The sequence below is a fragment of the Dipodomys merriami genome, unplaced genomic scaffold (genome assembly GCF_024711535.1).
Source record: "Dipodomys merriami isolate MVZ:Mamm:240054 unplaced genomic scaffold, mDipMer1.0.p SCAF_106, whole genome shotgun sequence".
In the NCBI taxonomy this organism is placed as follows: Eukaryota; Metazoa; Chordata; class Mammalia; order Rodentia; family Heteromyidae; genus Dipodomys; species Dipodomys merriami.
The window spans coordinates 4,074,826-4,102,595 of record NW_027202338.1 but is presented as its reverse complement, the minus strand read 5'-3'; the positions used below and the strand labels follow the sequence as shown (position 1 = coordinate 4,102,595).

The 27,770-nt window shown below is 51.2% G+C and overlaps 1 protein-coding gene across 4 annotated transcripts in view; it reads left to right on the top strand.

The window, feature by feature from the left end:
- Window positions 1-27,449, top strand: part of LOC138814502 (zinc finger protein 541-like) — a 28,959-nt gene extending 1,510 nt beyond the window's left edge. The window contains exons 1-18 of one of the 4 annotated variants that reach the window (XM_070003425.1): window positions 2,742-2,813; window positions 3,849-4,004; window positions 10,332-10,413; window positions 10,863-11,267; window positions 12,457-12,700; window positions 12,864-14,556; window positions 17,034-17,092; window positions 17,345-17,504; window positions 17,722-17,895; window positions 18,511-18,835; window positions 20,862-20,925; window positions 21,385-21,527; window positions 21,813-21,916; window positions 23,842-23,917; window positions 24,469-24,557; window positions 26,050-26,190; window positions 26,494-26,675; window positions 26,764-27,449. In XM_070003425.1, the coding sequence (XP_069859526.1) occupies window positions 10,961-11,267; window positions 12,457-12,700; window positions 12,864-14,556; window positions 17,034-17,092; window positions 17,345-17,504; window positions 17,722-17,895; window positions 18,511-18,835; window positions 20,862-20,925; window positions 21,385-21,527; window positions 21,813-21,916; window positions 23,842-23,917; window positions 24,469-24,557; window positions 26,050-26,190; window positions 26,494-26,675; window positions 26,764-26,935 (3,933 nt within the window). In that variant the 5' untranslated portion in view covers window positions 2,742-2,813; window positions 3,849-4,004; window positions 10,332-10,413; window positions 10,863-10,960 and the 3' untranslated portion in view covers window positions 26,936-27,449. The other 3 variants (XM_070003435.1, XM_070003405.1, XM_070003414.1) reach the window with 3 other exon arrangements.
- Window positions 27,450-27,770: the final 321 nt, after the last annotated feature.

The window sequence follows — 27,770 nt, the reverse complement described above, 5'->3', positions numbered from 1 at the left end:
TCAGGTAAGGAGTTTGGAGGGCAGGCTGGGTGAGGAGGTTGAAATTGCTTGGAGGAAATGATTCAAAAGGTGAGTCACAGTAAGACGGAGCCATGCCCAAGGGGAAAGATAATAGGAAAAGGTGTAAGAGTCGAGTCCAAGGCCAGGTGGACCCCTGGCTCCCTGAGAGCACTCTTCTACCTTAGCTTTGCTGGGGCTTCCCTTTTATTGTTTTTCTCTTCTACTTCCACAGTTCCTTTTTGCTGACCTCTTATGATTGATTTCTCATATGCTTGCACTTACAGAATGTGAGTCTTTAGACAAGGGGTTAATATCTCTTTTTACAAATAATTGGGCTGGGAGTAGTAGCAGAGCATCTGCTGAGCGTAAGCCCCCGAGTTTAATCCTCAGTAAACAACTAAAACAAGACCATATTGCGTGCCACTTTACTGTATATGTTTATTTTGCTTGCATTTAAAACTTTATTAGTAAATGGGAACACATCTGTATTATTGTATGGCATGGAAAGAGTCCAATTTCCACTGGTTTTGTTTTTTTGCCCAAACACTTGTCAAAAGTGTGAAAACAAGCTGAGCACCAGTGATTCCTGCCTTCTAGCTACTCAGAAGGCTGAGATCTGAGGATTGCAGTTCAAAGCCAGCCCAGACAGAAAAGTCCCAGTGAGACCATCTTCAATTAGCCACTTAAAAACCAGAAGTGAAAGCCAGGCGCTGGTGGCTCATGCCTGTAATCCTAGCTACTCAGGAGGCTGAGATCTGAGGAGTGTGGTTCAAAGCCAGCCTGGGCAGGAAAGTCCATGAGACTCTTATCTCCAATAAACCACTAGAAAAACCGGAAGTGACTGTGGCTCAAGCAGTAGAGCGCTTGCCTTGAGCTGAAGAGCTGAGGGTCAGTGCCCAAGCCCAGAGTTCAAGCCCCACGACCGACACAAACAAAACAAAAAAACAGAAGTGAAGCTGTGGCTTGAAGTGATAGAGTGCAAGCCTTGAGCAAAAGAGCTCAGGAACAGCCCCAATGTCCTAAGTCCAAGCCCCAAAACCACAAACCCCCAAAACAAAAGTGTGAAAATAATAGTACCATCACTGGGAAGGCAGAGACAGGCAGATGGTGAGTTCAAGGTCAGCCTGGGACACACACATCTCTGTGTCCAACAACCATAGAAATAAAAGGGGTTAAAAAAAAAAAAGCACAAATCATTCCTATGAAATAAACTCTGTTTTTCATGGTTTGACTTCTAATTTCCTTTCTTTTTTTCCATCTTTTTGTTCTAGGATCATCCAATCTAGAGTCCAACCCAGCTGCCTATGACTTATCATTGTGTATGCCTCTTAGTGCACAGGACTAGCAATTTCTCTGGAGTCAAACTCTGGATTGTGGGGTTTACTGGATCATGGAACATGGTGTATGTGTAATTTTTATTCAAAAAGGTGAAACTGTTCCACAATGTAACTTTATCCATTTTGTTGCTAGTACTGTGTCCATTCCCCTTGTTTTTCCTGATAGGAAATGTGTAAAAATCAGCCAACTTTGTGAATATGTGATAGTATATCTGGTTTTAATTTGCATTGCCTAGCTATTGAGCTTAGCCCTCCTTTCAGTTGGACAAGCTTCGTCCTGTCTTTAATATACAAAAGACACACAGCTTGTATAAAGTTTACATCTGTGATCAAATTGGCTATAATAGGATTATCTAAGTCTAGGCTCTGAGTCCAAATCCTGGTACTTGCAAAAAGCACAAAGAAAAGAAATTCCAGAAAAGGCAAATGGTTGGCAAAGGCTAAATTCTTCTTGTCCTAAAAACTTGCCAAAGCTGGGCACCGTGGGTGGCTCACATCTGTAATCCTAGCTACTCAGAAGACTGAGACCTGAGAATAGAGGTTTGAAGCCAGCCCAGGCATGAAAAGTCTGTCAGCCTCTATCTAGAACAGGTAAGCAGCAAAATACCAGATGGTTCAAGTGGTAGAACACCAGCCACCAGCCAGAAACCTGAGCTCTTGCTCCAGGCCTTGGGTTCAAGCCCCAGTGTGTATACATACACACACAGATTACAGCGTTTGAGTAGCAGCTCAAGGTGGCCCTAATATTGCCTAGAAAATAATGTTTAACTACCTTTTTTTCTTCCACGCCCATTTCCTCTATGGGGAACTGAGAAAGGGGGACTTCCTTTACTGATTTAGGAGATCCCCCTTCCTGCAGCCACGATTAAGGCCTGAAGGCCCAATCAGGGCCCTGTTATAGGCAGTTGGGTGTCTGGACCAGGCAGCTTGGCATCGATTCTGCAGTCTCTGCCTCTCAGAGCAGCCGCAGAATGCACACAGCACACATGGCACCCCGCCCCCACGCCGCAGCCCCTTCCCTCTGCTTGACCTTCATCCAATCCCTTCACCTTTAACCGCCTGCTCTCCAAAATGGCGACCAACCGCCTCCTTTGGCCACTGACCGTGGGTCACATGGTCAGTGCAGACCACGCCCCTCGCCGACCACGCCCCTTCTCCTCCCAGCCTTGCGCGCACAGCTCGGGCAAGCATGCGGCTGAGGACCCCCGGCGATGTGCGAGGCCGCTCTCTCGGGAGAGTTCATGCACGCACGCACGCACGCGCGCGCAGAGGCCTCGCCGCGTGCACGCAGGCCTTGGGCCAGGCAGCGTGCCCTGGGGTGGTGGGGGGGGCGGGGCCCGCGTGGGGGAGGGGAGGCGCGCGCATCCGGGCTGCGCGTGCGCAGACCCGGGGCCGTGGGGTCTGGCTGGCGGCCGCTGCTGAGGCCCGCGAGGCACGAGGCGCGAGGCCCCCCGGCGCGCGAGCCCCCGGGGGCGGGTAAAACCCGGTTGCTGCTGCCCTTGCCCCCCTTGCCCTTGTCTCCCTACACCCCCTTTTTGATCCCCCCACCCCTTTCCTCTAACTTCAGCCCTTTTCCCCTGCTGACACCCCCATTCGCCTCGGTATTTCTTTTTTAAGTCGGGGGGGGGCGGCGCCTCCCTTTCGAAGGACGCCCTCCACCCTGCGTCACGCACGCACCTTCTGCACCCCGACAGGCCCCGCTGCACCCCCGCAGCCCTTCCCCTTTTGGAGGAGGCTCCATCGGGGCTCCTGGCCTCGCTGCACCCGCTTTCCTTTCCTTCCCCGCCCCACCAGGCCCCAACTGCCCCCTCGCAGCCCCCCAGCTCGCGCCGCGGGCCCTACCCGACCGCCCTCCACACGGGCCCGCTGCACCCCGGCCTTGCATTCGCCCTGCCCTTCTAGGCCCAGCACCCCACAACTGTTGAGGGGCTGGAGGGGGGAAAGACCCAGTTGAGGGTCTTCAGCGCAAACAAAAACCTCTCCTAAGCCTTCCTGATCACGCCCCTCCCAGACTTTTAGGACGCTCTAGCAAAAGTACTGTGTTTTGTTTTGTCTTTCAATCAGTATTTGTTCTCCCCCCACCACCCCAACTCCATTTTGGGGTCACTTCCTAGCAAAAATTCCTTCTTCTCATCTGGAGTCCCTTTTTTGAAATATTTTTTTCTACTTAGAGCAAACCAACCCAAGTTCTTCCAGTATCTCATCTAATACTTATTTCTCCAATCCTCTCCTCCCCTTCAATTTAAGAACAAAAAGTTGCAATTTTTTCCCCCTTGCAAAACCCTCTTGGTCCCTTTCAGAGGTGAGGAGAGATAAAGAAATTTAAAATAATTTCTTTGTACTCACACAAGATCCCCCCTCCCAACTCCCCACTGATAGCTCCTCAGTTCAGTATTGCTTTTTTAAACATTTTTCTTCCCAAAACTTTATCTCCCACTCCTCTTTTTCAAACCTATCTCCTTGTTTCTTTAGATACCCAAGTTCTAATGACCCCTTCCTTCCCACTACCAGCTTTCAGATCAAAAGATATTGGATGCGTATTCTGAAATGACTACCCAGCTTTCCAGAAGTAAAATAGTCAAGGTCTGATTGTCACCTGAACCCCCACCCTGTGGAGCTTAACTTGGTCTCACCTGTTCCCTAGAGAGTCACTCCCTTGCTCTTCTGGTGAGTCTCCATGATTGGTACTTGTCCCAATACACCTTTTCTGTCACATCCTTCTTTCCTTAGAATCGAATCATTTTGATAGTATCTATACCAGTGGGGAGATCAAAGTAGTTCTTTTGGGGAATCTGATCAGGAAAAGTGGCATGTATTGCAGCTGGCTTCTTTGGAGGAATGCAGGCATTGATTAATTGATATATTTCATTGTTCGTGTTTATTGCATAAGTTATTTTTTTTTCTTTCCTTGGAGCTTAGGGTAGTAACTAGGTCCTAATAGGCAGATCAAGGACGGTAGGAGGAAGGATTGTAGCTCACTGGATGGCTTGCTACAAGCCAAGTGATGCCAGCCAGTGGGAATAGCCAGGTGGAAAAGACATGCCAGAATTGCTAGGACTTGTGTGTGTGTGTGTGTGTGTGTGTGTGTGTGTGTGTGAGAGAGAGAGAGAGAGAGAGAGAGAGCGAGCAAACAGTTCTGGGGCTTGAACTCAGGGCCTGCGTGTTGTCCCTGAGCTGCTTTTGCTCAAGGCTAGCACTCTACCACTTGAGCTACAGGGCCACTTTGGGCCTTTTCTGTTTATATGGTATTGAGGAATCAAACTCAGGGTTTCATGTATGCTAGGCAAGCACTCTACCACTAAGCCACATTCCCAGCCCTTGCCAGTACTTTTTAATTCTGAGTAGTGGCCAGAAAATTCACATCAAATGAAACCTGATTTTGAAATTCTGGCAATGAAATTAATAGGCTAACATTTAAGGAGTTGAGGATTTTAGCTCAGTAATAAGCGTGCTTGCTTAGGGAGTACAAGGACCTGAATTAGGTAGTCTCCAGCACTGCAGCAAAAAATAATAATTGAATAAGCCAATAAGCATACCACCTACCAGTTGGGAATTTTGGTTTTTGAGGGTGTGTGTGTGTGTGTGTGTGTGTGTGTGTGTGTGTGTGTGTGTGTGTGTGTGTGTGTGTGTGTGTGTGTGTGTGTGTGTGTGTGTATGCAGCTCAAGGGGCTGGGTCCAGGGCCTTGTATATGCAGGCCCTTTTATCACTCAGCTACATCTCCACTGCATTGTTTCTCTCTTAGGGACACTATCCTGGGTGCATGTGAACACACTAGACTTTTTCATTTTAGAGCAGTGATTCTCAGACTTTGTAGCTTAGATTTCCTTTACACTTAACAGTTATTGAGGAAAACTCCCAGAGAGTTTTGTTTATGTCAACCAGTATCTACTGATATGGGATATATTAGAAGTTGAATAAACTTTCAAGGTGTTCATTAATTTTTTTTTTTTGGACCAGTGATGGATCTTGAACTCAGGGCACTGTTCCTGAACTCTTTTTGTTCAAGTGCTCTACCACTTGGAGCCACAGGGCCACTTCCATGGTTAATCTGACAGACTTTCCTGTCTGGGCTGGCTTTGAATTGTGATCCTCACATCTCAGCCTTCTGAGTAGCTAGGATTATAGGGGTGAGCCACCAGCACTTGGCTTATTGATTTTAACTATGCACTTGTAATGTACTGCATAAAGCAAGTGCTCTACTCAGCTACATCTGCAGACTAATAATTGATTTTAAAAGTAGCAGTAATAGAGCTGGGTTGCAGCTCAGTGTGAACATATTTGACTTCAGTGGATGACTCTGTGGATTTAATTCCCAGCACTGCAAAAATAAAATAGCAATAATAAAATTTAATAAGAAGAATGTCATTGATTTACTACTATTTTTTTTTGGTGGCACTGAGGCTTGAACTCAAGGTCTTGTGCTTACTTAAGCAAATGGTCTACTGCTTGAGCCATGCCCCCAGTCCTAGTTTGCTTTTCAGATAGAGGTCTTACAGGTTTTCCCAGGACAGCCTTAAACCTCAGTCCTCACCTCAGCTTCTGGAGCAGTTGGAATTCTAGGAGTACATCTGGATTCTCATATCTGCTTTTCAATCCAACTTCTTGAGATAACAAGTCTCAGAATCTCTCAGAGGCTTCACAGAGTTTGAGCAAGACAGATAAATTCTGAATAGTATCACAAAACTGGTTTTGTCCCTTCCAACCCCTTGTAGTCCCCAGCAATCACTTTATTATGAAAATTAATGTACTTGATTTTTAATGTTTATTTGCATTTCCTGCTAAAATCAGCTTTTGGAGAGTAAGAAACTGTGGTTTCATCCACTAGCTAACTCTAGAAAAGGATTTTCCTTTGTAAGTATCCTGGTTCTACTTTGTAAAAACCCGAAATCGACCCTCTGAGTAATCAGAGAAATGAGTTAACCATCGGTTAAAGTTATACATTGGTTCTATGGCTAGAGGAGGACTCTCACTTGATTTTTCAACTTGGAAATGGAGGTACTGAGGGTTGGACAGGTGTTCCAATCTCAAGTGTGTAATAATAGCAGAAGGACTTTCAAATCAGATCACTCACGGTTGGATCCAAACTGACTTGGGCCAAGTTTACTTCTTTGGGCCTCATTTTCCTTACAATGAAATAAAGTTAATAACATAGTACATGTCCCCAAGAGGTATATGAGAACTAAAGAAAATATAAGCGATTATAGTAGTTCTTTGGTACATAATAAAGCCTCAATAAACATTCACTGCTATTTATTTTTATTATAATTTTTCTTTCAGGTTGAGGTTAGGTTTATCCAGGCAGTGAAGTAGTATATATATTTTATTATTTAGCCATAAAAATGAAATACGGATACGTGCTATGGTGTGAATGAACCTTTAAAACATTATGCTTAGTGAAGGATGACAGACACAGAATGATTTTATTTGTGTGATGTGGGCAGCATCTGAACAGACCTTTATTTATTTATTTACTTACTTTTTTTTTTTTTTTTGGTCGGTCGTGGGGCTTGAACTCTGGGCCTGGGCACTGTCCCTCAGCTCTTCAGCTCAAGGCGAGCGCTCTACTACTTGAGCTACAGCTCCACTTCCGGTTTTCTGGTGGTTTATTGGAGATAGGCATCTCACGGTCTCTCCTGCCCAGGCTGGCTTTGAACGCAATCCTCAGATCTCAGCCTCCTGAGTAGCTAGGATTACAGGCGTGAGCCACCAGCGCCCGGCTTACTTACTTACTTTTGTGCTAGTCCTAGAGCTTGAACTCAGGGTCTGGGTGCTGTCCCTGAGCTATATTTTTTTTTTTTTTTGGCCGGTTGTGGGGCTTGAACTCTGGGCCTGGGCACTGTCCCTCAGCTCTTCAGCTCAAGGTGAGCGTTCTACCACTTGAGCCACAGTGCCACTTCTGGTTTTCTAGTGGTTTATTGGAGGTAAGAGTCTCACGGAATTTCCTGCCCAGGCTGGCTTTGAACCACTATCCTCAGATCTCAGCCTCCTGACTGAGCTTTTTGGTCCAGTCGTGGGGCCTGAACTCTGGGCATGGGTGCTGTCCCTCAGCTCTTCAGCTCAAGGCTAGCACTCTACCACTTGAGCCACAGCGCCACTTCCGGCTTTTTTTTCTGCTTATGTGGTGCTGAGGAATCGAACCCAGGGCCTCATGTATGTAAGGCAAGTGCTCTACCACTGAGCTACTTTCCCAGCCCTTTATTTTTTTTTTTCCTCAAGGCTAGTGCTCTACCTCTTGAGTTATAGCTCCACTTCTTGCTTTCGGGTGATTGAAGATAAAAATTTCATGGACTTTCTTGCCCCTGGCTGGCTTCAAACCATGATCCTCGGATCTCAATCTTCTGAGTAGCTAGGATAAGAGACATGAGCTCCTGGCTAAGACTATCTTTTTTGTTAGTTTGCATGCCTCTTCATGGGGGCACTTTGAATGTTTGAATGCTATAATATTTATTTATTTTTTATTTAGTTAGTCCTGGGGCTTGAACTCTGGGTCTGGGCTCTATCCCTAAGCTTCTTTTGCTCAAGGCTATGGCTGTACCCCTTGAACCACAGCACCTGGCTTTTTCTGAGTAGTTTACTGGAGATGAGTCTCATGGACTTCCCTGCCTGGGCTGATTGCAACCAGGATCCTCAGCCTCCTGAATAGCTAGGATTACAGGTGTGAGCCACCAGCAGTGTTTTAAAATGGAAACTCTGGGAGTCAGATTCTTCCCTGAGCCCCTAGGGTTGGTTGTTGCCACTTGTGTGTTGTAATTGTTTTGTGGCTTTTTAAACTGGTTAGTTTGGGTAATACTGTATTCTTTGTTCTGTGTGATCAGTGAAGTCATGCACTAAGTTTAGTGGTGAAGTAGTGACTTAAAAAAGATTTCCCTAGATGCCTGGAGCAGGAAACACAACAAAACCCGCAGCCTTTTTATCTGGCTCTGAGTCCTGAGGCCTGCCTTCCCACTCAGCCAGGCTGGCCACAGCCCTGCCTTGGCCTTTGCCTCTTGCTCACACAGAGCAAGGCTTGACCTTGCTCAGAGAGTCTTTTTAGGTCTAAGTCACAGCCTTCTATAGTCTCAGGAATCTATGGAATATTTTTTAAAAAATTTTTTCTGTCAATTGCGGGGTTTGAACTCTGGGCCTGGGCGCTGTCCCTGAGCTCTTCAGTTCAAGGTGAGCGCTCTTCCACTTGAGATACAGTGCCACTTCTGGTTTTCTGGTGGTTCATTGGAGATAAGAGTCTTGGGCTGGGGGGCTGGGAAGGTGGCTCAGTGGTAGAGCGCTTGCCTTGCATGCATGAGGCCCTGGGTTCGATTCCTCAGCACCACATAAGCAAAAAGAAAAAAGCAGAAAGTGGTGCTGTGGCTCAAGAGGTAGAGCGCTAGCCTTGAACTGAAGAGCTGAGGGACAGCGCCCAGGCCCAGAGTTCAGGCCCCACAACCGGACCCCCCCCCAAAAAAAAAAAGAGTCTTGGGTTCGGAAGGTGGCTCAGTGGTAGAGCACTTGCCTTGTATGCATGAGGCCCTGGGGTCGATTCCTCAGCACCACATATGCAAAAGGAGAAAAGCCGGAAGTGGTGCTGTGGCTCAAACTGGTAGAGCGCTAGCCTTGAGCTAAAGAGTTGAGGGACAGTGCCCAGGCCCAGAGTTCAGGCCCCACGACCGGAACCAAAAAAAAAAAAAAAAGACTCTTATGGACTTTTCTGCCCAGGCTGGCTTTGAACCATGATCCTCAGATCTCAGCCTCCTGAGCAGCTATGATTATAGGTGTGAGGCACTGGGTGCCCAGCTTATGGAAGCTTTAAGTAAACAAAGTCTATATTTACATTAGAGTTCATCCATGACATTGTGCAATTCTTTTTTTAAGTGATTATTTGCATACAGGATTTGTTTTTAAATTTTTATTTTATTGTAAAGGTGATATACAGAGGGGTTGCAGTTATATCAGTAAGGTAATGGTACATTTCTTGTCGAACATTTTTACCCCCTCCCTCATTTTATCTCACTTTCCCTCCCTGCACTGTGCTTTTTTTTTTTTTTTTGTCAGTCATGGGATTTGAACTCTAGGCCTGGGCGCTGTCCCTGAGCTCTTCAGCTCAAGGCTAGACCTCTACCACTTGAGCCACAGCACCACTTGTAGCTTTTTCTGTTTATGTGGTGCTGAGGAATCAACCCAGGGCCTCATGTGAGTGAGGCAAGCACTCTACCACTGAGCCACCTTCCCAGCCCTGACTTTTGCCTTTTCTAGGACATCATGTAGTTGCAGCCAAACAACATGCTTCCTTCTCATACTGCCTTTTTCACCCTTTGAGGTTTCCCATCTCTCTTGACAGTTTGACGGCTCCCTATTTTATGGCAGGATAATGTCCCTGCTGGCTGAATGTAAGAGTTTTGCATCCATTCACCTATTGAGGGACTTCTTGGTGGCTTATACATTTGAGCAGTTGTGAATAAAACTGTAATAAACGTCTGTGTGCAGGTTTCTGTGTAGCCATCCAGTTCCAGCTGCAATAGGTAAATCTCTAGGTGTGCAGCTGCTGGCTTATGCGCGATTATATTTAGCTAAGAACTTCAAAGCTCTTATCCCACAAAGCATCTGACTGCCCAAGTAATAGGCTTTGCTTAGGCTGCAGTGGCTGGTTCACTTTCTTTATGATATTTTCAATAAATGCCCTCCATATTACCCAGCTCTTCCCTGAGAAAGTGCCAAGTTGAGCAAAATAAGGGCGAGACCTTTGCCTTAGTCTGTCAGGGAGCCAAAATTTTTTTTGCCAGTTCTAGGGTTCTAGGGCTTGAACTCAGGGCCTAGGCACTGTTCCTGAGCTTCTTTTGCTCAAAGATAGCACTCTAGCATTTGAGCCACAGTACCACTTCCAGCTTTTTCTGTGTATGTGGTACTGAGGAATGGAACCCAGAGCTTCATGCATGCTAGGCAAGCACTCTACCACTAAGCCACCTTCCTAGCCCAGAACCGCAATTCTTTGGGAACAAAATTCTCTCTGTTCCTTCCAGCACCAGGAGGCCGTACCAGATACCTGGGCCAGGTTGTTGTCTTTGCTCTCCACTGCCAAGCCAGGGACATGATGAAGCCTGGGTAAGTTAAAGCACTGCCCATTCTACCACCAGCTCCTGTCATCTTTTTTCCTGATAGGGACTTGCTTGGAGGCTGAAAAACCTTGGGTTGTTTCCCAGAGTCATTGTTGCTGTTTTTGCAGTACTGGGGTTTGAACTCAGGACCTCCAACTTGCCAGGCAGGCGCTGTACCACTTGAGCCACACCCCAGCCCTCTTTGTTTTAGTTATTTTTCAGGTAGGGTCTGACATTTTTGTCCAGGCTAAAGAAAGAGTTGCATTCAGTCCAGCATGTGCAAGGAATTCATGCATCTCTCTTCGTGTACAGATAAGGACACCAGAAGCTCAATGGCTTCCCAGGTCCCGTGGCTTTTAAGTGGCCAAGCACAGACCTGGTTAGGCCTGCTTGAGTTTCAAGGCCACGCTCTGCCCATTTGGCTGCAGATTCTGATTCCCCCGTGTTGGTTTGCAGGAACTAGTCACCGCCAGGTGCTCTCTCCTTTCCGACTCCTTACACAGCCTGGCTCATCTGCAGAGTGGCTTTTGGCCAAGACCGGGCAGAGGAGAGCCATGGACCCGTACAGCCCTGAGGACGAGGGTGCCCTTCCATCAGAAATGCACCTTCCTTCCTTCTCAGACAGCCAGGGGCTCAACTGCAACGACACTGTCAGCCGGGACCTGGGGCCCAGCACTCGAGACCTGCTCTATGCCGGCCTCAGCGGTTTAGACCTGGACCCCAGTCTCCCAGCATCAGACATGCCCAGTGAGGTGCTGGAGGACAACTTGGATACTTTGTCCCTGTACTCAGGGAAGGACGGTGACTCTGTGAAGCTGTTGGAGGAATATGCAGACTCCGAATCTCAGACTTCCTTGCAAGGTAAGACTGCCTGCCTGGGTGGAAGGGCCTAACAGGATGCTCAGGAGTTCTTCCAACCATCCAGGGGTGATTCTGCATGGGTCAGTGTAGACAAGCCTCCTTTACTAGTGACCCAGGGACCTGTGGCTTTTTATGTCCCTGTCCCACCCAGATGACCTAAAGTCAACTGCCCTGTAATCTTCTTTCCCCAAGCCTGACTCTGTGTTCCTTGGAACAAGAGAGACATGTGTGCTCTTCCTCTACTTGCTGAACTTTTCAGAACTGAGGATACCTCCCCTCTCCCACCTGAGTGTCCCGTCTCCTCAGCTGGTGCTCAGGCAACTCGGTCTGTATCCCCAAGGGATACAGAAAAGGTGGGAGATTCAGAACAGGAAAAAAAAGGGAGGAAAAGAAAATAGACCCATCATCCTAGCAGTGAATCGCAATCTCAGTTCCACTCCAATTCCTTTTTCGTTCTTCACATCTGTACCAGTTCGGTTGGGCACTTGGCAGCTTTTTTCAGGAGCATGTCAAACATATGCTTTCATGTGCTGGGTTTTATTTGGAAGGCTTGCATCAGAGGCCACTTAAATCCTAATATAAGCTAGGCACGGTGGCACATACCTGCTGGAGGTAGAAGCAGGAGGATCTTGAGTTCAAGGCTGTGACTTGAGACTCTGACTTGAAAATGAAATGCAAACAAAAGGGCTGGAGATGTGGCACTATCTTGCCCACATGCTTTGAGGTCCTGGGTTCAATCTGCAGGCCTGGAAAAACTCTCTTCACACCCTCTTGACACCATGCAGGGTCAGGAGGAAAAGCAATGGGAAGGTTAATGTGCCTGCAGGAGCTCTTTGTAGAAAGCCACCTCTGAAGTAAAAAGCCTAGAGCAGACCCGGCTGGATGAGTGCAGGGACTCACACTTTTGCCCTGCAGATTGCCCTTCTGTGGGTGCAGGTGAAGGTGTAGGCTCAAGCTCTGCCTGTCATGTCACTCAGCTGCCATTCCTGTCCCTCTGCACCAGGCATGGAACCAGGTACGGCCCTGTGGGTGGGGCCTGATCAGGGCCCTCATTCCCTCCTGGTGCTCCTGAGCTGCTGGAAGTCCAGGTCTTGGCCCGTCCTTGCAAAACCTTCACTCAGGAGAGCTGCAGAGCATCCTTGGGGAGTGCCCTGGGCTGTGATAACCTGTTCTTTCTCCCTCTGTCTAGACCTGGGGCTAGGCGCCCTGAAGGTGCCTAAAGAGGCCGATGAAGGCGGCAGGGCCACCTCAGGGAGCGCACGGAAAGGCAAGCGGCAGCACAGCTCCCCGCAGAACCCGCTCCTGGACTGCAGCCTTTGCGGAAAGGTGTTCAGCAGTGCCAGCTCCCTCAGCAAGCACTACCTGACGCACAGCCAGGAGAGGAAGCACGTCTGCAAAGTCTGCAGCAAGGCCTTCAAGCGGCAGGACCACCTGTACGTAGACAATGGAGTGCTGACTCCTGCTCCTCTCCCCATCCAACCTTGGGGTTCAGTAGGTTTTGTTTAGTTCTGATAAAGGGTTATCCAAGGGCAGGGTGGTGGAGGTCAGTCCCTACCAGGTCATCTTTTCAGCCACGTCTCCTGTGTGTGCCCGCAGAACCGGGCACATGCTCACGCACCAGAAGACCAAGCCTTTCGTGTGCATCGAGCAGGGCTGCAGCAAGAGCTACTGCGATTACCGCTCCCTGCGCCGCCACTACGAGGTGCAGCACGGCCTGTGCATCCTGCGGGAGGCCCCACCCGAAGAGGAAGCCTTCGGGGACCCCCCGCACCCGGACCTGCCGCCCCCCAGCGCCCTGCGGCCCCCAGGACCCCCTGAAGCCAGGTCCCCCAGCTCGGTGTTGCCCAACCGCGACCTGCTGCGCTGCATTGTGAGCAGCATCGTGCACCAGAAGATCCCGTCCCCCGGGCCGGCCCTGGCGGGGCCTTCCGACGGCGACGGGCGGGGCGCGGGGTCCTCCTGCACCCAGGCGGCGGCCCCGGGAGCTCCGGGGAGCGCCGAGGGGCCTGAGGATCCCCAGCCCCCGCGGACGGAGGCGGCTGCGGAGGATGCGCGCGCAGCTGCGCCGTCCAGGGCGGCGGAGAACGGTGCCCTCGACGCCCCGGAGCCGGAGCCGCCGCCGCAGCCCCCGGCCCGGGAGAGCTGGGCCGAGGGCGGCGCCCTGCCCGCCCGACTGCCGCTCTTCCGAGGCGCCGCCGCGGGCGCCCCGACGCCGGGCCACAGCTTCCCTTGGCTGCGGAGCCTGCCCGGCTGCCCCAAGGGCAAGGGCGGCGGGGTCCTGGTGCTGCACAAGGCCCCGGAGCCCCGCGCCGAGCCCGGCCCCGCCGAGCCCGCGCCCGGCGCCGCCGAAGACCCGCCGGCCCCCAAGGCGCCCGGCGAGGCGTGCGCAGCGGACGAGGACAACAACGGCTGGCCTTCCCGGAGGAGCAAGCCCGAGGACGGCGAGCCCCTGTCCTGGCCGAGCCCCGGGGAGCCGGACGGGCCCGGCACGGCCGAGGCGGCCCCGCTCTTCCGGCAGCTGCTGCTGAAGTCGCAGGAGGCGCTGGCGGGCCACGAGCAGGTGCAGATGCTGCAGGTGCTGTCGGCGTCCCAGCGCCTCTTCGCCCCGCGCCCCGCCGACGCCCGGCAGGCGGCCCTCAAGTCGCTGCAGGGAGCCTGGCCGCAGCAGCCGCCCCCGCCGGCCCCCGCCGCCGCGGACGCCCTCCAGGGGGGCCCCGGACACCCCGAGCCCGAGGGCTCTCCGGCCCGCAGGAGGAAGACGGCGCCCGCCGCGCCCAGGGAGACCTCGCCCAGCGGCGGCGGCACCCGGCGGGACGCCAAGGGCGGCCTCAAGGTGGCCTCCGCCCCGCCGTCGCTCCCAGCGCCCCTGGAGGCGTCCCGGAACCCCGACATCTCTTCTCTGGCCAAGCACTTGCGCTCTTCCAAAGGGACCTTGGACCTGGGGGACATCTTCCCCGCCGCGGGCGCGCGGCAGCCCCAGCTCGGGGCAGAGGAGCCGCCCGGAGCCCCGCTGCCCGGGAAGCAGGCCCAAGCCGACGGCTGCGCGGTCGCCGGGGCCACGAGGCCCGACAAGGGCCCAGCCTGCCCCCGAGGGGCCAGCTACCGGCTGTTCTCGGGGAACCCCAGAGCCCAGCGCTTCTCCGGCTTCCGGAAGGACAAGGTGAAGATGGACGTGTGCTGCGCTGCGTCTCCCAGCCAGGTGGCCATGGCCTCCTTCTCGTCCAGTGGGCCTCCCGCCGATCCTGGCCGCGATGTGAAGTCCAAGCTAACCATATTCAACAGAATCCAGGTACCCAATACTGGGGACTCAACTCAGGGCGTCATACAAGACATCCTATCTACCACTTGAACCCCTTTTTAGTTACCTTGGATCTCCTTCTATGTCCAGGTGGACCTGGCCTGTGGTCCTCTTGGGATGTTGGGAATGACTGCCCAAGCCGTTGTGCCTCCCCTACCTGTAGCTGCAGTAATGGGTTGAGATGGAGTCCCCCATACTTACTCACCTAGCTGCCCTCGGTCTGCAGCCCCCCAATCACTGCCTCCCACACAGCTGGGTTTACAGGATTACAGGCTTGAGCTTGAAGCGGGGAGACCATGGAGAGGTGACCAGAGCACTGTTATGTCACTGTTATGTCACTAAGCTTTTTTTGTTGATTGTTTTCTTTTGCCTCCTGTTGCCTTCTGGATTTGTCTCCTTAAGTTCTTCAGAGGAGATGAAGGTAGAGAGCCCCCACCCTCCCGCCTCCTTAAGTACTTCTGCGTGATATGTGTGTTTTCTACTGGAAGGTTGCCTGCTGTGTGGCCCACCCTAATTCGCTTTAGCCTGGGTCCTCCCGCTTCACGCTTGAGGACCTACTCTGAAGTGTCTAGCCGCACCCCTTAGTAATGCCCGCATCCTTCTCATTGCCCCACCCCTATCTAGTGTTTTGTTTTGTTTTGCTTTGCTTTATTACTCAAAATCTTGAGCACCTGACCTTTTGAAAGTGTGCGGTTGAGTAGTTTTTAGTGGATTCATGAGGTTCACCGCTATGTGACTTCATCCCCTTATATCTGTCTGTTGTCACCCCTGATCTTTCTGCCTGCCTATCATCTCTCCATCCTCTGAGCCTTTCCTATGGAGCTGCCTCTTCTGGGCATCTCAGAGAAGTGGATCATACACTGGGGCCCTTTGTGCCTGGCTCCTGTCACTTAGCACTGTGTTCCCAAGATTCATGTGTGTTCCTGTGCAAGTCCGGGCCTCGTTTGTTTCTTTAATGGTTGAGCCATATGCTGGTGGATGGATAGACTAGAGTTTCTTTAGCTATTCATGGGTGGGCTGTTTCCCTCTTAGCTATTGTGAACATGGCTGTGTGAGCATGTTTGCCCAGCTGCCTGTGTGGATGCATGCTCTTGTGTTTTTTTTTTGTTTTTTGGGTTTTTTTGGGGGTCCAGTTGTGGGGCCTGAACTCTGGGCCTGAGCGCTGTCCCTCAGCTCTTCAGCTCAAGGCTAGCACTCTACCACTTGAGCCACAGCACCACTTCCGGCTTTTTTCTTTTTGCTTATGTGGTGCTGAGGAATCAAACCCAGGGCCTCAGGCATGCAAGGCAAGCGCTCTACCACTGAGCCATCTTCCCAGCCCGCTCTTATGTTTTTTGTTGTTGTTGTTGGTGGTGGTGGTCCTAGAACCTGAACTCTGGGCCTGGTGCTGTCCCTCAGCTCTTCAGCTCAAGGCTAGCACTCTACCACTTGAGCCACAATGCCACTTCCGGCTTTTTCTGCTCCAGGGCTTCATGCATGCAAGGCAAGCACTGTACCACTAAGCCACCTTCCCAGCCCCACATGCTCTTGTTTCTTTGGGCAGATGTCCAGGAGTAGAATTGCCAGGTTACATGGGAAGTCAATGTTCAATGTTTGAGGAATTATCAGGCCATACCCACTACTGCACATGAGGGGTACAATTTCTCCACATTCTTCCCTACTGTTTGGTATAGCTATTATTATTATCATTATCATCATCATCATTATTATTATTAGAATCAACCTGGTGAGTGTCAAGTCACATTTCATTATGGCTTTTGACAGTCTCACTATGCAACCTAGTCTCATGGAACTCAATGTGTGTGCCAAACTTATGGTCCTTTCTCAGCTTCCCAAAGGCTGGGGTTACAGTCATGTATGATTATGCCTGGCTGTTTTCTATCTTCATGCCTGTAGCACCTTGTGGTTTTGTTTTGCCTTTTTATTATGGATAATAATGCTGAACACCCTCTCATTGGCTTCTTAGCTATTGGTGTAACTTTTTTTTTTGTCGGTCGTGGGACTTGAACTCTGGGCCTGGGTGCTGTCCCTGCGCTCTTCAGCTCAAGGCGTGCACTCTACTGCTTGAGCCACAGTGTCACTTCCAGTTTTCTAGTGATTTATTGGAGATAAGAGTCTCACAGACTTTCCTGCCCGGGCTGGCTTTGAAACGAGATCCTCAGATCTCAGCCTCCTGAGTAGCTAGGATTACAGGCATGAGCCACCGGTGCCTGGCTTCAGATATGTGACTTATAAACAGCTTCTCCCATTCTGTGCTATCGTTTGTAGGATAAAAGTTTTCCATTGTAATGAAGTCCCAATTTGTTTTTGGTCTTTCATTTTGCTTTGGCGTCTTACCTAAGAGTCCATTACCTAATCCAAGGGTGTAAAGTCTTCCTCTGGTGGTATTCCCTCAGGGTCTGTTAGATGTGGATCTCCAGTGCCTTCTCATTTCTGTTGTGTGGACCCATATGTGTTTTCTTGTACAGGGTGGAAACATCTACAGGCTCCCTCATCCAATGAAGGAGGAGAACGTGGCAGGTGGATGGTAAGCTAGGAAGCCCTCCTGTCCTGGCTGGGCTCTCCCTGCGGCAGAGTCCTTGGTGGCCCTGGGTGGGGTGGGGTGGGGGGGAAGGGAGGATGAGCTGAAGGCCTTCCATCCAGAAGAGGCTCTGCTGGCCTAGAGAGTTTGAGTATGGCCTGCATGTTGAAAGGTTTATCAATCGTGGCTAGTGGATATGAGTTAAAAGCAAAATACAATAATCATTCTTTCCATTCTCCTTGCTTCGTTTGCCCATAGCCACCAGCCCAATGGGGGTCCCACTGATTGGACAGAACCAAGGAGCACTTTTGTCTGCAAAAACTGCAGCCAGATGTTCTACACCGAGAAGGGGCTGAGCAGCCACATGTGCTTCCACAGTGACCAGTGGCCATCACCCCGGGGGAAGCAGGAACAGCAGGTGAAGGGGCTGGAGAGGCTTCTGGGGCCAATGGCAGCTGAAGGCAGCATCCTGGGGGAGGGCCTTCGGGATCGGCTGCTCTAGGACAGGACCCTCCCCCCCTTTACCAGGCAGGAACTCAGCAGTTGCTCCCTCTGGTCCAGGCCCCCCCAGCTTCCCTGCTTGGGAATCTGAAGTGGCCATGACACTTAGAGACCCTTCACTTCTTTATGTTTAGGGATTTGGCACCGAGTTTTGCAAACCATCAAGACAGGTGCTAAGGCCGGACGGGGATGGACAGAGTCCCCCAGGAGGCAGGAAGTCCTTGGACAGCATGGCCACCGCCCCTCTGGTGATCCCCTTGTCAGTCCCTGTGACTCCAGCACCTCGCCGCCTGGGAGGCGCAGCCAAGGTGGGTGCTTATCTAGAAGTACTGATTGGATCTCTCATTCAGTGCTCCTAGAGTCCTATGCTGGCCCAGGCCTGTAGAAGACACAGACTTGAGCCAGCCAGTGATGGCCAAGATTCATCAGGGAATGAGGGGCACACAGAGTCTGTGAGCCTCAAGCTGAGACCCTAAGGCTAAGGAGTGAGCTGGAGGGGTGGCACGGTTTGTGCAGGTGAAGGGGGCACTTGAAGCGGGGTTCACCTCCTTAGCCTGCATGAGGACCACACTGGAGAGGTTCTGCTGCATTCGGGGATGGTGTCTGGTCCCCTTCAACCCTGCTGGGTCCACATTTGGGTCCCAGGAGCCCCTGGCATTGGTGGAATAGGTTTTCATTAGTCACACTGCCACCTGGTGTCTCTGATGCTGTCCCCACACCTCTTACCAGGAGCATAGGAGGGTAGAGCCTCGGCTGCCAGCAGAGCGCAGCATCCCAGCTCTGGCACAGGGATGGCTGGGCCAGCCTCCTAGGCTGAGGGGTCAGGTGTGGCCCCACTGGGTGTGCCTGTCCCATGAGGCCAGTCAGAAGACTTGAGCGGTGCTATAGGTGGCCTCCATTGACTCTGGGCTCTCTTGCGCCAGGGACAAGAAAAAGATGGGGAAGAGAGAGACAGCAAGGACAGCCGGCAGCAGAGGAAGCGGAAGAAGCGCCCACAGCCCCAGGCGCTGCTCCTGCCTGCCCCGCCCTCTGCACTGGGCGAGCCAGCGCCAGGGGGAGGCTGCCACCAGAGCTGCCTGCCCTCCCCTGTGCTCCTGGTAGACCACCTCCTGAAGGGCCTGTTCCAGTGCTCCCCCTACACCCCACCACCCATGCTTAGCCCCATCCGGGAGGGCTCTGGGCTCTACTTCAACACGCTCTGCCCTGTACCCCAGGCGGGGCCCTACCAGCTCTTCAGCTCTGTGTTTGGTGAGTAGTACAGACCAGGGCGCATCTCCTTGGCCATGCTATGCCTCCCTGTGATATCGGGTCCAGTGTTCTCTCTGGTGTTGCTGCTCAGTAGTGTCCCAGGATCCCTAGGGGGCCAGCACCCTGTACATGCATACAGTGTTGCAGACAGAAGGAATACCGAGGCCATTTAGTCAGACCAATCGCTGTCTGACCTTCTGTGTCATTTCCTTAATGGCACTATGAAAGTGTAACATTATACTCTTTTAGTCTTTCCTTTTTTTTTTTTTTTTTGTCTCAGTACTGGGGCTTGAACTCAGGGCCTGAGTGTTATCCTTTTGCTCTTTTTTTCACATTTTTTTAATTGTGAAAATACTGTACAGAGGGATTACAATTACATGGGCAAGATAATGATTACATTTCTTAACAAGCATTGTAGCCTCCTCCTTTGTTTCCCCTTCCCAACCTTTTGCTCTTTTTGTTCAAGCCTAGAACTTTACCACTTAAACTACAGCTCCACTTATGAATTTTGGGGGATTAATTGGAGAGAAGAATCTCATGGGCCAGCAACCAGTTGCTCATGCTGGTAATCCTAGCTATTCATGAGGCTGAGATCTGAGGGTCAGGGTTCAAAGCCAGCCTGGGCAGGAAAGTCCATGACACAATTGTCTCCAGTTAACCACTCAAAACTTGGAAGTGGAGCTGTGGCTCAAAGTGGTAGAGCTAGTCTTTAGCAAAAGAGCTTAGGGATAGCACTCAGGCCCTGAGTTCAAGGCTCACGACTGATAAAAGAAAAACCGAAGAGTCTCATTGATGCTCCTGCCCAGACTGTCTTTAAAACATGATCTTCATATTTTAGCCTCCTTAGTAGCTAGGATTACAAACATGAGCCACCAGCGCCCGGCTCATAAGAGTTTTGCTTTTGTTTTTTTCTTGTTTCGATTTTGAAAAAAAAATTTTTTTTTGGGTCCAGTAGTGGGCCTGAACTCTGGGCCTGGGCACTGTCCCTCAGCTTTTCAGCTCAAGGCTAGCGCTCTACCACCTGAGCCACAGCGCCACTTCTGGCTTTTTTCTTTATGTGGTGCTGGGGAATCGAACCCAGGACCTCAAGCATGCAAGGCAAGCGCTCTACCACTGAGCCACCTTCTCAGCCCCGATTTTGAAAATTTTATCTTTTAACTTTCAGCATCTTATTTAGATGTACACCTCCCCACCCCCCACTTACTCCTCAGTGTTCAGGTTGGAATCAGGGCCTTGTTCACGCCAGATAACACCAAAGCTTCTTCTAGATGTCTTTGTTATTTGTCCTATTTGAAGTTCATAGAGCTTCACAGACATGTTTATAATTTTTACCATTATTGTTTAAATGTGTTCTGTTCCTTTCTCTACCCCATTACATGTGAGTATTACATTTAATGGTGTCCCACACTTCAGAGGTTCTCTTCACTTTTATTATTTCTTTTTCTTTAATTCAGATTCCATAATATCTACTGATCTATTTTCTAGTTTGCTAATTATTTCCTTCTGCCAACTTAAGCCTGTTGAGCTCCATTTTCACTATTGTACTTTTTCACACCAGAATTTCCACTTTTAAAATAACATCAGTATTCTTTGGTGAGAAGTTGTCATTCTGCCTGCCTTGAACATCTTGAAGCGTGGGGACCAGGGGAGAGCCTTGTTTTGTTTACCCCTCCCTGGGTGGAACCTCCATATGCAGCCTTGGAAGCTGGGTGAGGAAAGAGCGGGCCCTGGCTCAAATACCACAAATGCTTGTTCTTATCAAGATTTCATCCATTTTCTTGAGTAAATATTTCTCTATATGCTGTATGCCTTTATGACAGTTTCCAGAGACCTTCCCTTACTAGTTTAGTACCAATGTGTCACTGTCATTCGTTAATTGGTTTGTTGAGTTCCTTTCTCAGCTTTTTCAGACGTCCTTTCCCTCCCAGGTATCCTCATGGCCTGTATTTGGCTGTGTCAACAAAGGCAGCCGAAAGGGGTCATGTCCACTTGGTCCACTTGAGGCTTTTCGTTGTGTGTTTTCTAGATCAAGTGGATGGCTCTTTTGGCATCTGTGTGGTGAAGGATGACACGAAGATCAGCATTGAACCGTGAGTTGGAGCAGTGAGAACCAGGCATCCTCTACAAGAGGGTCTTTCACAGACGGTGGGGCCCAGCATCACTTTTCCCCAAGATGCTGCTTCATAGAAGGTCAGGTCAGACTGCAGAGTCTCCTTGCAAATAGTGGGCTTCTCTAGATCGATGCAGGAAGTTCCCCTGCTACTTCTTTCTCTGGCAGACATGTGGCATGTGGGACAGCCTGTCCTTGGGGCTCTGAGCAGAGTTAGTGATGGTGTAGCCCACAGCGCAGTCTGTGGCTGGACAGATGTGGCCAGTTATCTGCATGCACCTCCCTGTCCAAGACCCTAAGAGAGGCAGAGGAGGAAGGAGGTGACCCTAGAGAGGTTCCCGAAATGTGTTTGCAAGATGGCATCGGGGCCCACAGAGCAGGCTGTGGCTGGCGTAGGCCTCTGCTTCTCATCTTGGTCACCCCAGCGTATCTCTTCCAGACACATCAACATAGGGAGCCGGTTTCAGGCTGAGATCCCGGAGCTGCAGGAGAGATCTCTGGCTGGAGTGGACAAGCATGTGGCAGCTCTGGTTTGGAAGCCATGGGGAGATGTGATGACCAATCCCGAGACACAGGACAGAGGTGGCTGAGGCTCTGGGGTCTCACTGAAAAGCTCCTCCTTCCCCACCAGTACCAGGGAGTCTCCCCCTCCCAGGGTCGCTTCTCCCCAGCTGTGTTCTGTCTTCTCCTTTGACCCAGTGGCTAGTTGAGCTATGTAGAGCCCAGGGAAGGCTTCTGCTCACCCTCCTTGTCCACAGAGAAGTGCGAGGGAGGGAGGGAGGAAGGGAGGTGTCCACCTGACCAGCTCCTGACTCCTTCATCTTTCCTAACCCTTGCGCGCCTTGCTTGCTGCAACCGGAACCGCAGTGACAGAGCTCTGTAACGTGGCATGCTCTAGTGTGATGCCAGGAGGGGGCACCAACCTGGAGCTCGCTCTGCACTGCCTGCACGAAGCCCAGGGCAGCATTGAGGTGAGGCTGGGCTGGGCCAGGCTAGAGTGGGATTGTCGTGGACGCTCAGCTGTGGGTTCCACTTGTCCCATCATTACTGATCCTTGGAGAAGGGGTGCAGTGGGGAAGGGAGCAACAAATCCAGCTCAAGTTGTGTCCATATGTTTGTTTTTTTTTTTTTTTTTCCGGGGCCTGAACTCTGGGCCTGAGCGCTGTCCCTCAGCTCTTCAGCTCAAGGCTAGTGCTCTACCACTTGAGCCACAGTGCCACTTCCGGCTTTTTTCTTTTTGCTTATGTGGTGCTGAGGAATAGAACCCAGGGCCTCAGGCATGCAAGGCAAGCGCTCTACCACTGAGCCAACTTCCTAGCCCTGTCCATATGTTCTTGTCTTCATTGTTTATTCAGACAGAATCGCACTGAGTAGGCCAGACTGGCTTGGAACTCACTGGGTAGTCTAGGCTGGCCTGAAAGTCACAGGCACTGTCTGTCCATCTTCATCCTTTGATTGAAAGACCAGGCATAATCCCCTGGCTCTATAATCATAGCTGTACAAGGAGCAGAGCTAGGAGGACCTTCAGTCCAGGCTAAAAATTAAGGCAAAAGGGTACTCACTGGACACTAAGGCAATGGTACTCACTGGACACTACGTTAAAAATGAACTATAGAACTGGTGGATGCGGGGGCTGGGAAGGTAGCTCAGCGGTAGAGTGCATGCCTTGCAAGCATGAGGCCCTGGGTTCGATTCCTCAGTACCACATAAACAGAAAAAGCCAGAAGTGGTGCTGTGGCTCCAGTGGTAGAGCGCTAGCCTTGAGCTGAAGAGCTGAGGGACAGCGCCCAGACCCAGAGTTCAGGCCCCATGACCGGCAAAAAAAAAAAAAAAGAACTGGTGGATGCGATGGGAGAGAAAAACTGGGAAAGAACGAGGAAAGGGGTGGCATTACATAACTGGTAATGTCCTCTGTACATCACCTTTAGAATAACAATAACTTTTTAAAATAGGCATAGCTCAGGTAGTAGAGCACCACCTAGTGAGGCCCTAGGTTCAAAACCCCAGGACTGTTAAGAGAAAAGGCTGCATCTGAAAACTACTATACAGCCCCATCTCTCAGTTAGGAAATTAAGTCCAACTCTGAGTAGTGGGAGGCATTGTTGTTAGGAAGGCAGGCGTTAGGTGGTGGCCTCGCTTTCTGTCAGGCTGTGGGGCAGTGTTTGGCATGCAGTGCATTCTTATTGAATACCTCCTATATGCCCATCCTTCTGTGGGTGTCACCATCTCGTAATTCTTTTTTTTTTTTGGTCAGTCCTGGAGCTTGAACTCAGGACCTGGGCACTGTCTCTGAGCTTCTTTTGCTCAAGGCTAGCACTCTACCACTTGAGCCACAGAGCCACTTCTGGCCTTTTCTTTTATGTGGTACTGAGGAATCAAACCCAGAGCTTCATGCATGCAAGACAAGCACTCTAGTATTAAGTCACATTCCCAGCCACCATCCTGGAATTTTTTTTTATCCTTTTTGAATAAGGGGTCTCCATTCTGCACTGGAGCCCAGAAATGACCCATCTATTCTTGATGATGCTGGGGATACATCCTTGCCCTCACAGGGCCTGTATTTTAAGAAAGACAAAACAAGCCGTCACTGTGCGAGGCTTACTAGCCACCATGGTGTGCTGTGGATAAAGTGAGTCCAGCCCATTGAGGGCCAGGCTTTCCAGCACCAGGCCTTGTTCTGCGGGAGTGGGCGCTGGGGCCAGAATGGCACCACACCCCATGGTGTGGCCAAGTCCTACTGCTGTCCTTGCCCTAGGACCACCCACTTTGAGGACCCTGGTAGTAGGAGAGGCTGTGAGGATGACTGTAATGTCCACATGAATGCAGAAGTGCGGGTGCTACTCCACTTCCCACCCTGCCCTGCCCTATGAGTAGCCTGCACCTGCCCTCATTCCAGGTTGCCCTAGAGACTCTCTTACTCCGAGGACCCCAGAAGTCACGTGCCCACCCACTGGCTGACTATCGATACACAGGTAAGTGTGGGAAGGGCAGGCACTCCAGGGCCTGGTTGAGAGCCTTGCCAACAAATCAGGCCCAGTGGTACACTCTGCCTTGACCTTCTCCTCCTCAGGGGCCTGACCAGTGTGTTCTTTTTTTGGTCATGAGACTTGAACTCTGGGTCTGGGCGCTGAGCTTCAGCTCAAGGCAAGTGGCAAGTGCTCTACCACTCGAGCCACAGTGCCACTTCCAGTTTTCTGGAGTTTCCCAAACTTTCCTTCCCGGGCTGGCTTTGAACCGTGATCCTTAGATATCAGCCTCCTGAGTAGCTAGGATTACAGGCATGAGACACCAGCACCAGGCTCGCTGTGTTTTCTCACTGCTGCCTGGGCCACGTCCCCTAGCAAGCCACTGAAGTCTTGGTTGCCACTAGAGTACTGCAAGGTTTTTTGTGGGTCACCTGGCACTGGCACACGTTTGGTGCTGGGGAATGGCGGCTTTAATGTGGAGGGTGGTCTGCACTTCCACTCTGGCTGTGGTCCCACAGGGAGAAATATCTCTTCCTCTTGGCCGTGTTCTCCCACAGGCTCAGACATCTGGACCCCCATGGAGAAGAGGCTCTTTAAGAAGGCATTCTGCGCCCACAAGAAGGACTTTCACCTGATCCACAAGACGGTGAGGCTTGGCTACCACTGCTCAAAGATTGTGAATGTTTCTCTCAGGACCTTGGCTGGTGCTGTAAATCTGCTTCCTATTGTTTCAGAATCAGAAACTTTCCCTTGTTCAGGATCAGAAACTCAGCTGCCTTTTCTTTTTAATTTATGGTGTTTCTTTATGTCACAAATGCTCTGTTTCAACTTCTAGCTTGTGAATACACAAAGCCGAAACAGTGATGTGCAGAAAGGATTTCTGGCATGAACTTACTACCCACTGAAATGTCCCGAGGAGTTTCCAGAGGAGGGGTGGGCAGTTCCTGGGAATGTACTGGAGGGCCTTGAGCATGCTCAGTGTGGGCTCTACCACTGACATGTACACCAGCCCTCCATTTCCTTCCTTTCCTTTTCCTTTTCTTTGCCAGTACTGGGGCTTGAACTCAGGGCCTAGGCACTGTCCCTGAGCTGCTTTTGCTCAAGGCTAGTACTCTACCACTTGAGCCACAGCACCACTTCCAGCTTTTTCCTTTTAAATGGTACTGAGGAATCGAACCCAGGGCTTCCTGCATGCTAGGCAAGCACCCCACCACCAGGCTACATTCTCAGCCCCAGAACTCAACCTTTAAAGAGAACTCTTTTTTTTTTTTTTTTGTCGGTCGTGGGGCTTGAACTCTGGGCCTGGGCGCTGTTCCTCAGCTCTTCAGCTCAAGGCGAGCGCTCTACCACTTGAGCTACAGCGCCACTTCCGGTTTTCTGGTGGTTTATTGGAGATAGGAGTCTCACGGTCTCTCCTGCCTGGGCTGGCTTTGAACCACGATCCTCAGATCTCAGCCTCCTGAGTAGCTAGGATTACAGGCGTGAGCCACCAGGGCCCGGCTAAATTTATTTACTTATTTTTTGGGTCCAGTTGGTTGGGAGCCTGAACTCTGGGCCTGGGTGCTGTCCCTCAGCTCTTCAGCTCAAGGCTAGCGCTCTACCACTTGAGCCACAGCGCCACTTCCGGCTTTTTTCTTTTTTTGCTTATGTGGTGCTGAGGAATTGAACCCAGGGCTTCATGCATGCAAGGCAAGCGCTCTACCACTGAGCCACCTTCCCAGCCCCCAAGAGAACTCTTCTTAGGACAGAGGGAAGGACAAAGGGGCAGGGCCTGAGTGCCTTTGGCTTCAACTGTGTCCTCAAAACCCCTCACCTTGAGTGGGCCAGTTTGCTTCCAAGGCTTCTTCAGGTCTGTCTGCCTGTAAGGGCTGAGTGATAAAAAAAGCACCGCCTCTAGGTCTTCCCATGGGAAGAACTTCCTGGGCTAGCCTTAGATGGTGGGTGCCTAATGTGTGGCTTCACTTTGGATCCTGTTATCGCCTGGGTGGACCCTGCCTGTGCTGGGTGGGCTTGGGCCCCCCAAGCCAGGTACCACTAGACCAGTGGTACAGTAGGGTTGTCACCAGGTGGTAGCTGGCTGGGGCACTTAGGGGCCTGTGAGGTGCCACCAACAGCCTACTTCCGTTTTCCTCCACTAGATCCAGACAAAGACTGTAGCACAGTGTGTTGAGTATTATTACATCTGGAAAAAAGTGATCAAGTTTGACTGCGGCCGAGCCCCTGGACTAGAAAAGAGGGTCAGGAGAGAATTGGATGAGGTAGAAAGGACAGAAGAAAAGGTTAGCGGACCAAGGGGGAAGGAGGCTGGAGTGCATCGTGGTCCCAATGGGCAGGTGCATGTACACACACACACACACACACACACACACACACACACACACACACACACACACACACACACACACACACACACACACACACACACACACACACACACACACACACACACACAGCCACTGTAGTTGGAAGGGTGGGGGGAGCAGTCTCAAGGGAAGGTCTTCCTGTAAAGCTCCTGGGTGCCTAGCCTATCTTTCCCTCACAAGGGTCACACTCAGCACCTTGATGGTTTTGCCTCTCTGCAGGTCACTTGCAGCCCTCGGGAACGATCTAGCCACCGTCCAACTCCAGAGTTGAAGATAAAGACCAAGACCTATAGGAGAGAGTCCATCCTCAGTCCCAGCCCAAGCACAGGCCCAAAGCGGACCCCTGAGCCGCCAGGAAGTGTGGAGGGCCAGGATGTCTTTCCATGCAGAGAGTGTGAGAGGTAGCTGGTCCTTCCGGGCCTTAGCCTATGGTCCCTCCCTTGGCCACTCACCTCCTCCCTGTCTGACCCACGTCCTCTGGCTCAACAGGGTGTTCGACAAGATCAAGAGTCGGAATGCCCACATGAAGCGGCATCGCCTTCAGGAACACGTGGAGCCTGTGGTCAGAGTCAAGTGGCCTGTCAAGCCCTTTCCACTAAAGGAGGAAGAGGAGGAGGAGGAGGAGGAGCTGGCAGCTGACATTGGCCCTCTGCAGTGGTGACTCCCTGCTGGCAGCTACTCTGGGGGGCTCCAGCTCCAGCCCTGTCCTGCCTCCCTGGGTCTTTGCAGAGTGTTTGCGCCCCCCTCCCTCACCACTCCCATTTATCCTATTCCTCTTGGCCAGTTTCTCTGGCCCATTTGGCTGTGCACAGGCAGAGATGTCACCAGACAGCTCTGAAGTCCCTGTGCGGGGACCAGAGGCTTAATCCTCTGCAGGTTAATAGTCATCCACTCCTTTCAATTCTATATTGCCTGGAGCTGGGAGGCTTGATGGGGGGAGGGGGGCAGAGGCTCTTCAGTCTTAGCTGCCGGTGTGAGTTTGTTCTGTTGGATGAGGTGGAGATGTGGAGAATCAGCGGGTGCAAACTGAAATCACCAGCAGGTTGGCTCCTCCCCACAGCAGGGGCTCTGTGCTCTGGGTCCATCCATTGTCTTACAGTGACTTGTACATTGTTAGGTGTGTTTTGTACGTGTCTACTTGTAAATCATATTAAATTGAGTTCTTGAGCAGCTGTCTTCTGACTCCCCAGACTCTCAGCTACACAGAGGCGTCTAAGCACACAGCCCCCACTGAGATCCGGAAGGTGAGCCCCTGTGCCTGCCCTGGAGGCCCGGAGAGAGCTGGGCATTTGCCTCCAGGCAATCATTCAGTGTACAATGTGAAAATCACCTGTTAAGAGACTTTCTCTGCTTCCATCCCAGCAGCAGAGCTGCAGGAGAGCTGAGGGCAAGGGTTTTTTCTCCCATAGTTTCTGCTTACATCTGGGGGTGGGGCCTTAGAACTTAATTTTAGGTAAAGAAGTCTTTTTAGGGTTGGGCTGTGGCTCCACGATAGA